This window comes from Rhea americana, unplaced genomic scaffold, assembly GCF_003343005.1.
Source record: "Rhea americana isolate MKP2758 unplaced genomic scaffold, rheAme1 scaffold_216, whole genome shotgun sequence".
In the NCBI taxonomy this organism is placed as follows: Eukaryota; Metazoa; Chordata; class Aves; order Rheiformes; family Rheidae; genus Rhea; species Rhea americana.
This window is the reverse complement of record NW_028186312.1, coordinates 432,816-446,355: the sequence shown is the minus strand read 5'-3', so window position 1 is coordinate 446,355 and position 13,540 is coordinate 432,816. Positions and strand designations below refer to the sequence as shown.

Sequence of the window (13,540 nt, the reverse complement as noted above, 5' to 3'; positions counted from 1 at the left end):
CTGCTCAACTCTAGCAACAGCTGTTTGAAAAAGCTTCTAATTCCTACGTGCTTTAATAGAAAACTGAATAGAAAGGAAGTGAAACAGAAGTGGTTGGGATAACAGGAAGCAGGAACAGGCAGGGGAGAGAGAGGACCATGCACGTAGACATCTCCAACTCAGTGCACAATATAAAGCAAGGGATAGGGATTAGGGGCTGGGAATTCCACATCCATTCACTATACAAACCGTACACCTTTTTCACTTAGCACTACTGGCAGCTCAATTTAAATTGCTGAATTCTTTTCCTTGTTACTATCTTTGTTGTTCCTGCATGTAAAAAGTCTGATATTTTAAACATTTTATTCTTAAAAATCAGGACTAAATCCAGTACTTTTGAAATAGTATGGGAGGAGGAGGCACAAGACAAAAAGACTTAATACAAATACTTGGCCAGAAATTAGCTCACTCAAGCTTAAAAAAAAAAAAAAAAAAAAAAAAAAAAAATCATTTTACTGGGAGTGGCACTAGTCTTTGGGATTAAGAAAGCAGGGCTCCATTTTAGGGAATAGCTAGTAAGCTGGGAATCTGAGCCCAGAAAGCGTGCTGGAAATGAAATGGTGATGCAACTTGGTGAGACTCAAAGAAGCTTCCAGTATTTTGGCTGCCTAGGTTAAATGTCAGTGCACCAGCTACCAGGTGATCAGTTAGAGAGAAAGCATGACTGCATCTGTTACTAATACTTAAGCCTTACCGAGTCCTCCTTCTAAGCACTGGCAGTAAATAAATATTTAGAAGTTGCAAGGGCTGTAGCCTTTGAAATAAAACTTCCTGAAGAGTAGTGGTGAGAAAGGTGCCTCAATAAAATTTTGAGAAATCTTGAATGGGCCTTACCATTCGAACTTCAGTCTTGGCAAGATTTTAAAGTATTTCTCACCACTTGAACATTTATGACCTTTCTATAACATTATACACGAGCATAATTACTTGCAGGGTAAGTTTATGATTCCTCTAAGCCTTCTGTTTCCTTACCACACTCAGAAATGATGCCAAATACTGTCCATCCTGCTACCTCTGCTAGCTTAGCTGCTTCACCACATGAGAACATCTTTGGAAGTGAACACTATCTGTATTTTTGTGCACTGCACAGCTCTTAGCAAACCGTTAAGACTAGTATCCCAGAACTTTAGTTGTCTCTAGGCTTCTATTTTATCACTAGTTTGGGTTACCATTCAACAGGGCATGACTTGCTCAAAGAAACCTAGCATTCAGGGAGCAGCTGCAGGGCTTCTTTTGTCTGAAATTCAGCTCTGACTCCTCATGTGAGCATACACAAGGTGCCCTTGACCCATTGCTGCTGAAGGATACATAGACCTGGTGCTGAAACCCATTTTAGTTTAGTTTAAAGTTTCTTTTCCAAATAATGACAATGTTGGCTATGGCTCCTAGACACTAATACGTGCTCTATACCATGCCCATGTGTTGGAGCTTGATTCAGAGAAACAGCAACGTGAGTAACTCTTAGTCATAGAAAAAAGATCATTTCCAGCTTTCTGTAATCTTGTAGTCTCCTGCCCCCTGTATGTGGGTGCGTAGTCATAGAGCCAATGATTTAGCTGCAAAAAATTCTGCCTTGAGCTAGACTACAATATAGAAGATAGAAGGAAGGGGATTTTTAAAGGAATCTTGCTGGATAACCTTTTCTCATTTTTTGTCATTCATATCATCATGGCAGATGATATAATACAAAAAAAGATATATTTGTGAAAACATTTAGCTTTGCCTTTTTCTGATCTAAGAGGTATCATTTCGCTATCACTGAAACCAAATACAAGTGTATTTCTAKAATTTTAAAGTACTGTAAAGAACCTTTTCTTTGTACTCAATTTGTATGTTATAGAGGATTTTAAAGAGGAAAATGAATGAATTGCGTGAAACTTCCTGATGTACAGGGAAAACTGTTCTTCCCTTGGACAAGTAAATGATCCTGCTAAAGAACAGACACTTCCAGCAACTGAAGGAATTAGCAGATGGAAAGAGCTCTTAGAAGTGCCAGGAGCACACAGTCCAGGCTCAAAAATGCATGAAAAGGAACGGACTAGAAAAAACTATACAGAGTTTACTTCAATTCAGAAAGCTACTGATGTGACAAAACTGTGCTTGAAAACTATGACCAACCTTTTTGTAAGGACACAGTGAGTAGGGAGAGATTTGATTATGAACTTTTACATTTGTCTTCTGTCACATCTCATCACTTGAAGAGTGCCTGTTTTAGCTTATACACTAATAAAAAGAGGCCTTTGATTTTCTTTGGAAAGTTCAGTTCAAGAAAAAAGTCTASTCAAGAGTCAAAGCTTAAAGTTCCAATGCAATTCCATACAAAAGTACTTTTTCTTAAGTTTCTAAAAAATATTCTAATGGTACTATAGGTAAGATTTTTCAAATCTGTCCAAATGAGTTCTAAGTCCAAGTTCCACTGAGCTGTGATTCTGGCCAGTTTGAGTGGTACATTTTCTTATTTTTTAGCATCTATCATACCTCTGGCCAAATTTGGCAGTCTCTCAGATACAACTGCAGTTAATTTTGCATAATTAAACTCACGTTTATGAATAAAGAATGAATGATAATTAAATTCTTCTGACCTCTGATCTCATAAACAGATGTGTTAGGGCAAAACCCTATAAAATGGGTGGGGTTCCAAAAGACTTCAAAGGATTTTGAAATTTTTACTTGTATGAAAGTGTGAACAATGAATTGTTCGGAGTTACACAGATTAAAAAGTCACTTTATTAGCAAGGCAGCCCGTTTTTGGAAGTTCTTTTGCTTGCTTCTTCATTTTGTAAATTTAAGAGAGTTAAAAGATGACATGAAACTTTGTTTCACAATAATTTAATAAATATTTCCAAGACTTATTACATAAGAATTATTAAATTGTTGCCAGTCCTAAGTCATTCAGTAGTTTGAGGTTTTATACCTGTACCTATAATGGTTTTCAAAAGAACCATTTGCAGCTCTGTGCTGTAAGCCCTCTAAAAATATATACTGAGCAAATTCGTCTCACTTCCTTTCTCAGCGTAACCACTGATGAGATTGGGATAAAACTGCTGGGAGCAAGATATTATGCAATTTTTCTCTTTCATTTCTTCATCTCCCTACTGCATTTTCTGTCTCTCTTTACCCATGTCTACAGTTTCATATTGCTTCAAAATGTTTTACACTATATCACATGAATTGTGTCTTTGTACTTTTAAGAGACCTGATAGAAATATAACGCTCAGTTTATACGTAACTGCTAAGATTAAATTCACTTTGAGAACCTTCAGCTAAAAGCTTTTTAGAAATGAGGCTGTGATTGGCTAGCTGTATATACCAGGATACCAGTTCTCTGATTTCCAAAAACAGAGAACTACAATGAGATTTGGAATTTGGCTTTAAGCTGAATTCCGGTCTGTCTATGAACTCATCTACATACGGGGAGGAAGGAAATGGCTCCTCGGGGAGAAAGGTGTGGATCTAGCATACACCTAGGTACAGATTCCTAGGGGCAAATAAGCATGGGGGGAAACCGTTTGAGCTCACCTTTGCTTTGAAGTTGTTCTTTTTTAAAATTTCTAGAGCCAAGGGATAGATAGAGGAGGAGTTTACAGTGATTTTACCAGAGAAGGTGTGACCACTGCTACAGTTTATCTACATAAGCTTCAGAGAACGTAGGTAGCTGACAGGTAAAATGATATAAAGCAATGTAACGTTTTATTATTTCATCTGCTCATAAAACCTTACTTAGGAAATAAAAAAATTTTGTTGACTCATATTTTTCTTATTGCTATTCAGTAAGAAAAATTCTTCTAAAAATGCGAGGAAGTGAAAGGTGATAAAGGGGGGTAAGGCTACTAAAAATTCTTATATAAAAACATAAATAACTGAGGGTTTGTTTTTAATCTTTAAGGAGGCAATCAAGTGGAAAATGAGGAAAAAATATAATAAGTAGAAGAGAAAAGTTAACTTGGGTCTTGAGTTCCCTGCTTATGTCATAACATAAAGTCATGAGGACATTCAGTGGAATAAGAAGTGTCAAAAGGAAATATTTTTTAAACAATGTGTCCTTGGAAAACATTTTTGAATTTGTTCTGATCTCTGTCTAAGAGGGACTGGAAAATTACCTGTACAATATAAAACCCCAGAAATATAGAAGGATAACATCCTTTTTAAAAGTGGTATTAAACCATCTAGTTCACAGCTTAACTCAAATTTTAACTTGTGGACTGCTGAAAGGAGCTGATACTTTTCTCTCAATAATCTGCCTCTTATCACCAAAGAACATTAATGCCTCTGCCATCATGGCAATTCTTAAGCAAGCATAAACTTTCTAGTTTATGCGACTAGAGACCAGGATAGACGGTATGCTTGAAAGTATACATTATAGATTTAATTAAAATGCCATTGCAAACATTGACGTAATAATACCTTTACCACAACTTAAAAAGCAAAAAACAGGATAGATGGTAAACACGTAACCAAGCCCCTTCTCCCTCCTTTAACTTGCACTGGAAAAAGTGAAAAACGGCACACTGAGAGTGTCTGTACTTTTAAGTTAAGCCAATGGTTATCACACACAAAAAGTATACATAGATGCAGCATATAGACATTTGTAGTACTAATTTGTTTTTCTTTTTTAAAAGAAGATCTGAGAAACAATATATATTTTAAAGAGGGATTGGAGCCTTAGTAAAGCTATGATCTCAGAAATCCATAGAACCTTCCCGTCTCTCTTTACAAATATCCAGAAAAAATCCACTACTCAAACTCATCCTAGGTAAATGACCATCTCACTCCAGAATTTTCTTTTTTTCCCTCCTTTGAGTCAAATCAATATTCTTTTCATCAGCAACTCTTCCGAACCTATTCAAGTAGCCTTTCATCAAACATCCTCTTCACATTTTCCTTAACCAGCTCTTATAATTTTCCCTCTATTTCTGGAAAAATTTTCGTGCAACTCCCTAATCCTGTGTTCAAATACAGAAGATACCACATTTATTTATCCTGCTACCTCTGTAGGCATGCAAGTATCCTCTTTGATCCACAGGAAAACAGCAGAAGTTGTACTTGGAACACCGTTCTGCTGATAGGCCATATACTGCATCTGAATCAGCACTAAGAATCTAAAGAATCTTAATTTCAAATTATATCAGAATTATTAGGCACTTATACAACTGTATAATAATTATATCTGTGATACTAATCTGTGTCCTGCCCTGCGGCATCAGTCAACTCCAATAGGACTCCGGCAACTGTATTCCTAACACTGAGGTGGTGCTACGCTTTTCTTCAAAGCACTAAGTGAGCAATACCGATTACTCCGCAAGTGGAACACAGTAGAAGCACCACACCGACAGCTCTGCGACTCCCCGCACAGGAATGGGAAAAGGAAGAGGGTGGGCAAAAATAGTAGGCTCTACGTGCCAGAAGTGTGTGAAGGAGGTCTTAGCATTCATAGTGCTTTGCACTGCAGACTCCAGTCTGGGGTCAAAATTTTTAAATCCTAATGAAATGATAATAGCTGAGCAATGGGAAATTCATGAAGGGAAAAATAAAAGAGCCCTCTCTGCAGTTAATTCTTCAACACATCATTGAGCTCCTGTCCAAAAACGTCATGCTACTTGGTGGCATCATGATACAGAAAATTTGGAAGTGTTCAAAAGAGATTCAGTGTAATTCCAGAGTGTCCTGTTCATGTCACGCATAAATTCAGGTAATTATGAAAAATCACCTATCTGTATACTACCTGATGCCATCACAGCAAAGTTTTAGTTTTATACTGTAGTATGTTGTGCGAGTTATAAGGTATCATACAAAATATATGTACGTTTGTGTGTAAAATATGTCCTATCTGAAGGGAGACCCTTCCAGCCTTCTTATGAAGCATAAAATCCAAAACACAGCTTAAATTCTTTTTGCTCAGTACAAGCATAAAATGAGGTTCTCTCAGCTTGATCATTTTGTTGGCTATTAACATAGCCCATGGCATTCTGGTTAGAAACAAAACAGTTGTTCAGCCACCACGATAATGGAAAAGTGAATTTCCTGAAGGAGTAATCACTTAGGAGAAAGCTAAGATACAAGCTTTACTGCTTTTATTACTTTAACCAGTCTTCCAACTTCACATGAAACAAGCACTTTAGTAGCAAGCCATTGTTCTCCAACTGTATTCCTGAGGCTGTTCTAAAGTTACCATGCAATTACCTTGGCTTTGGAGAACTCTGTTGTTTTTTTTTTTCCCCACTACTAGACTCTGTTTTAGAGAAAATAATCTAAGTGATGCACTCTTCTACCTCATGGCTTTCAAAGTCCTCTTCTGTATACTTAAGAGCAACTTTTAAAATACTCAATTATTGAACACAGACACTATTTTAGAAAATCTTTGCAGCTATCTCCTTACAGAGTTCACAATGGCTGAATCGGAATGAGCTGCACAGCTTGGGATGATTTCTAGCTAAGAAAGCTGTTGTCTAGCTTTTTGGTAAGATGCTGGAAAAGAGTTTTATTTAATTTGGGCAAATGAGCTGGAATAAGTAATTTTTTTCTACTTGATAATTTTATCAGGCCTTAGAGATTTCTCCATGATTTTGAAAAAATGATACATCTTTATCAGTGAAATAGTTTTTCACTGCATAATGATGCCATCAGTCTGCTGTCTAATTTCAGTGAGAAGTCCTGATTATGCTACAAACAGTTCTTGTGTGCACTATGCAGGGGAACRTTTTACTATAAAGGGAAGCACAATGCTCCTTGTTTGCCATATTCTCTGAAGGAATATGGCAGGAAGTACGACAAGGAAGTTATATGACACAGTACAGAGACAGGTAGCACCCTCAACTGAGCCTGAATATTAGAAACTGCTCACTACTGTGGCCTCTTCTGAGCTAAGAGAGGGTAGCAGTAAACCATGGCTAACATGGCTAGACAGTTTCCATGACCCAATCTAGTTCTTTTATATTTAAATCAGGTATCTTTGTTTATCATGCACTGTACCTTATATACATCCTAAGTGCATACAAATATACATGCATAAATATATACACATATATATGTGCATGTAATATTTTTAAGTGCATGCACATATGCGTATACACACACGCATRCAAACACAGGCAGCAAATTCCAGTATTTACTTCTCACAGTAATTCCCTTTGTACGGCAAAAAATATTTTGAATTTTGCTGGGTTGTTTTGGAATGAAGAGCATACTGTATCTTTCTCTTCTATAGAACACCGATGTTCTTCTGTTTTAGGTCTACTCTGCAACACCCTCATAAAAAGGTTTCATAAAGAATTAGTACATCCTCATATTACTTCAAAAAGAAGCTGTGTGTTTGCTCTTCACTGCACAAGAAGCATGTAATTGTGACACAGAGTGAATAAGCATAATATCCTCATCTYGTAGAATAACTATGGTCATAGATTAACTTTGCTGGAAAGGGGGCCAGGGAAAAGGTGATAGGGGTGGACAACAAAAATATTTATCTATGTATCATTTCACTTAAATGTCTCAAGTTATATGAAGATGTACTGTTTTAATTCGGACAGTTTTACTGAGGTTAAATATAGCTTTGCGAGAGCAGTATTAATTATTTGTATTATAGCCATGCTCAAACTGAGGACAGGGTTTAGAATATTATGTAYTCAATACTTCAAGAAGTGTATTCGACATAACATTGTTTAGTAGAAAATATTCTTAATAATTTAATGGGGAGGGTTAACATATAAATGGAGAAGGAAAAAAAAACATTCCTTTGCCCCCTTTTGTAGTAGTAGCCATTTGTAGCCTTGAATTGCAGAGTCTTGGAAATGAATACAGAATTCACCCACAACACAGACATGCCTTAACTGGCTACCACAACGCTTAGCCCAAGATGGAACTGAAGAGAAACTGCAGGGGATATACCGCAGTTGCATGAAAAGTACTACATTGCCTATTGATAACATACCTCATTTCCACTAATCCAGGAATCTATCTGGCTCTTACTGCATTTGGACGTATACATATCCCCTTGTCTACAGTGAAGCAAATTAAAAAAAACATAGAAAGTATAATAACTAGCTCATGCTTTTTCAAAAGAAAACTTACAGATCATTGTGGACAAGGCCATAAATCTGTGTTGTGCTCTSATGATAGATTCCTCTCAGGATAATTAAAAGCAGGATCACTACAAAAGCTGGAAGCCCCCAACTCAAAAGGAAGTAAAGTAGGTAGCGCCGCTCCGTGTGTTCATCATTCATCACCAGGACGTACCAGAAATTAACAGCCTAAAGAATAAAGCAGAATATTAATCAGTAGACTTAGTCAATGATTAACAGTTCCAAAAAACAAATCACTCGGAAAGTCATAATATGGCATATTCTGTCTCAACATATGCACATATATAATAATTTATCAAAATAAATACTTTGTTCTCATTCCCATAAATAAACAAAAGAGACTTATAATAAAAGAAGTATGCTTCTTTATATAATTGTTATTCTTGGAAGTAGGCTATCAGAGGTAGAAACATCCTATTTAGTACAATACACTATTTTTGCACTGCAAAAATTGTTTTCTTCTTGGATTTCCACACTTTCACACAAAAGAAAGACACAGAATTATGTTCTGCTCATTATCAAACAACATAAGTGGGAACTTAAAAACCATATATGACTCAAAATAAACAAGTGGGATAGTAGAAATCTCTTGAAAAAACTGTTAGTATGAGCAAGGAAATCCTTCTAACAGAACAAAATATTTGCAGAGTTTTGCTCAATCTTTGCATTTTTTTAAGTTAATAGTGGAAACATTTTTTAACACTTAAGACTGTTATACATATTTCCACACATTATTACTTTCTAATAAATGTTTAAACCATCCATAATTAGAATATATTTTGCAAAATATTTCTTCACTTCAAACCTGTTATATTAACTACAGCTCTGCATGTTATATAATTATTTTCAACCTTTTATGTGKGAAGAATAAAGGATCAATTTCATCTTTTTCTGTCCAAAGGGCATAAAATTAAGCGTGTGCCTCTAGGCTCCTCAGACAGTCATTGGAGAGAGACAGGCACCTTCAGGTACCCAGTGATCCTTACCCAATAATACTTATGCAATATATCTCTCTGTTGACTACATAGGAATTTCACGTAAGGCTGATTTATATGGTTAACTTGCAGCTATTCATCGTTAGGATAGGTGAATCCCATACATCGTGCCAAGACTGTAAAGTGATTATTTGTGTTTGTGAAATTTTCTGAGTTCCCATAGCCAACAGTTTGTCTTCCTGTTTATTTAGGCAAACTGAATTTTTACAACCAAATGCTTAATTAGAGTTTCATGGACTGCCTATGTAAGTCTCATCCATCAAGCATTAGTACAGTTTTTTTTTCTGTGATTTATATACCATGAATATACAATACTTTCTATCATGAATCATAAACTACATTACACATAACTTTTCTATAAAAATTACTAGTTTAGTAGGCATTTTAAGTGCTCCTCTATAGAATGACATTTTATGTGCATGTCCAGTGTATATAATTATACTAATGTAACAATTGTTATAGCATTTGTCATTGCCATTTGGTGATGGGTGTGTGTGAACAAAGGCAAGCTTAACTTCCATTGAAGGAATACAGGAAAATCCTAATGTGTAAATTGCATGTGTAACTTGAAAGAACACAGGAAAAATTATTAACTCCATGTTACAGGAATTAAAATATTAAATATTAATATTAAATATTTAATATTAAATAGTTGAACAATATTTTTTAAATTTGTAGATTTTTTCAAATACATTTTCTTACTTACTGGCTGATCTATTATAATAGTCTTTTCTCTCTTACTTTATACGTTGTATTGAAAACTTATTCAAGATTCTGATTGTCACTTTATGCCAATAAAAATTCCCTGATCTCAAGCTAGAAACAGGCATAGAGAAATCTTCAAATTACATAGCCTTGTAATCTTGACTAGGCTGTGCTTCACTGTGAACGTTTCCAGACAGCAAGTCCTTGAACTGATTTGTGCCATTACACTCAGGGATTGTTGGTTCTACTAATTCCGACCATCTGATCACCATTGTTTTCTGTCATACAACAGAGACTGTTTTCTAAGAAATGTTACTGTATGTCCTTGCCTTACATTTCTTTAGTCACTTTTACCTATATCTCCTGATGTATCATAAAAGAACACCTGCAAAGATTTAAGGGAGTTTATTTAGTTCTCCATTTCATTTGCAGTGACATTTCTATATTGATAATTGTAAGTGCTTGTCTTCAGCAGCATTTTGATGATCCAAAATTAAATCAATGAAATACAAATAATGGAGCCAATTTTAGCAAATCCTTTCCTGTTGCCGTGCTGCGATAACCAGTTCTACAGAAGAATAAAATGTACAGTCCATTTCTTAGCTCTTCAGGTAGAAGAACAAATGTACAAGTTCTGATTGTTCTGATGTGGAATACAAAACAATTATTAATTCAACTAAAATTTTAATGAGACAAAGCTAAACTCTCACACTTTCCTTTTGGAATGAAACAATCAATTGAAGCTACCTTCCTCAAAGTGGGATGCTTTATTTATTTATTTATCTTTCTTAAGCAGTAACTATGGATGTCAGGTAAAGATCAGCTGCAAAAAGCTTTAACTAAAGTCTTTCCCAGTTCAGCAGGAAAGCATCTATTTCTCTTCATCCTGCTTTTTAGGAATGTGCAGGGCATTCGTTTTCAGAATTGTTGCATGCTTTCATGTAACTAGTTTTTGGATGCTGTGAAGCAGTCCATAAATCATGCTTAAAAATAAGCATTACACTTACTTACTGTAAGATAAGTACTTCTCTTACAAGTCTGAAAGTGAATTTACAGAAAATCTTAAGGTGCCAGTAAACCCACGAGGGAGATTCAGGTATGGGTAACAGCAAGCTCATGACAGTCACTCTGTTTTGCTTATTGCATTAACGCTTTCTCTGCTGATTTACTTCAATGGCTCAAATAAATACAAACTGCATACAGCCTATCTTCTCCCACAATTCTTCTCTATGYCAAAATTGACAATTAAACAGGTTTGGTTTTTCTTTTTCAATTTATTTATACTTGGTTATCTTACTACAGATTGGTGGAAAGATAATAGATTATGGAAAGACATCCTTAGAGTATGTTTTTAAGATAAAAATATAGACTGCTTTTGAAAATTACAGGCTCATGCTGTGAGGTAGCAGTGGGTGAGGACATTTCTAAGAATGAAAACTTCTGAATTTCAGACATTAGTACAATGAAAATATCCTAGGCTAAGTTCACTCTGTGGGCATAAAGATGACTAATTTGCACCTTTATCTTTAAAAAAGGGGTAGTGATATTAACACTTTGCATTTTATATAAATTCCCCATAAAAGCCAAAAAATAAGACAAAACAATGAGACAAGAACAATATAGACAAGTAAGTGGCAACAACGACCTGATGTGCCCTTCATTCTGCCTCTGCAAACAGAGTAAGTCTCTGAGGTCCTCTCCATTCCTGCATTTCAGTAACTATGTGGGTAGTATAAACAGTGATAGAGAACATAAGCCTACGAAAACAAGAAGCTAAAACTAGAAAAAGAGTTAGAGTGCCAGGCTATGGATTTTGTTGTAACCCTTAATAAAATGTAGTAAAACACTAAGTGTAAGCACTAGAGCTAGCAATATCTGGCTATAAACTACAGAAGATGTACACATTAAGACAAAAAGGTAAGGAAGTTGCCCTGAAATCTAGGAAGGGAAAATCTGAACTACAAAGTTGAACCGCGTAGCTCTAACTGTACAGGAAATTGGTTTCACCTGAAGACATTTGTTGACTGGAAATGTTGTCCAGGCACAATTTGAGTATCCTAACTTAAATTGCACACCTCTCACACCTGATCATGACATCCATCCACTTCTGTGTGCAATGATCAAGGCTGGCATTAGCAGATAGGTATAAAATCAGTCAATGATCAAACATATGCACTACTCTATATACAATTTGCACTTAGGAATCACAGAATGGTAAGTTTGGAAGGGACCTCCGGAGATCATCTAGTCTAGCCCTTAGCGTAGCCCGTATGGGGATTGAACCCACATCCCTGGCATTAGCAGCACCATGCTCTAACCAACTGAGCTAAACCTGCCCCCAAACAGTGTAGTGGGAGATAAAAATTCAAGACTCTCTCAGTCAAGGGGAGTAGAGACTAGCACTGAGGGCTGCTTTCATCTACATTTCAGATTTTTTTCTTTCTTTCTTGAGTTCTTCTATCTTCAGAAGTTTGTCACAGCTCAAGACCTGYCCCTAGACAAAGAGACATTCCCCTTCACATTGAGTTTTTCTCCTGGCTGTTCTTGATAGTGCATCACTCAGCAGGTTATCAAGGATTCCTCTCTTAAGCACCTTTATCATCTCTGAATTAAATAAAGAGCGTTCATGACTAATTCAAGGATGAAGCTTACTATGAATTTTACAATTCACAGAATATTTTAAAAAATGACTAAAAAGGATGCAATTTGATGTAATTATTCATGCTTCCCAAAATATTACATTTATTTATTTATTACATATTGCAAATATGTAATAAATTTGTGAAAGAAAAAAATCACACCTTGGCTATGAAGAAAACAGTGAAATAGGAATAAATGACTAACTCTCATCTGGGGCAAAGACATTACATGAATCCACCGTAATATATGTGATATTTCATATACTGATGGTCTGAAATAGTGATTTGGAATTAAAAAAAGAGTAAAAATTACAGGTGACAAAATGAYTTGGGATACTCAATCTAAGAAAAAGTCACAAGCTAGCTATATGAAAGGGAAATATGGCAGACAAAGTTCAATATTGACAAAATAGAAAGTGATGTCCCCTATAGAGAATATTTATTCTTGCTAACTGCATAAATTGAGGAAAAAAACATAACAAAAACAATATTAGACCTCATTAGAGCCAGATCGGTTTAAATCTCTGTTCAGTATGGAGCAAAAAATAAACAAATAAAGGGCAATACTGTTTTCAGGAACAGATGCAACAGCAGTGTTAAGTGATGAAGTCACACAGTYGTGACTGTATCACAATGCATACAACATATCCAATGGGATCTAAAATACTCTGTTAGGCTGTTAAGGTTCTCAGCTCTTGGGATTTTGCTCTGTTTAAACTAATTGCCTGAGACAATCCCTGGAAAATGCCAAAGATCATGCAGATGTCACTAGGACTGAAAGTTGTGTTTAGATATAGTCTAATTTGCCATTCTTGATTTGGTCTGACAACCTGCATATTAGAAGGTTTGTGTGGTAATGAAATAAAAGTCTGTAGCTGCATATAAAATGCTGCATGCTATAAAAATGCTATAGACAAATCCCATTACTCAAATATATGCCAAAAGTTAGGCATTAGACAGTGCTAAATACAGATTTCCAGAAGAGGAAATGATAATGTATTTTCTAAATGAACTTATAGCTTGTAGTTTTGACTAGTTTTCAATTGATACTTTTCCATGTCAAATTTGATCATGGTCTTCCACTGTG

The 13,540-nt window shown here is 35.6% G+C and overlaps 1 protein-coding gene across 1 annotated transcript in view; it reads right to left on the bottom strand.

Annotated features, from left to right (window-relative positions):
* Positions 1-13,540, bottom strand: part of ADGRV1 (adhesion G protein-coupled receptor V1) — a 273,263-nt gene that overhangs the window by 73,631 nt on the left and 186,092 nt on the right. The window contains exon 87 of the mRNA XM_085305143.1: positions 8,104-8,282. Within this exon, the coding sequence (XP_085161269.1) occupies positions 8,104-8,282 (179 nt within the window). The remainder of the gene's footprint in view (positions 1-8,103; positions 8,283-13,540) is intronic.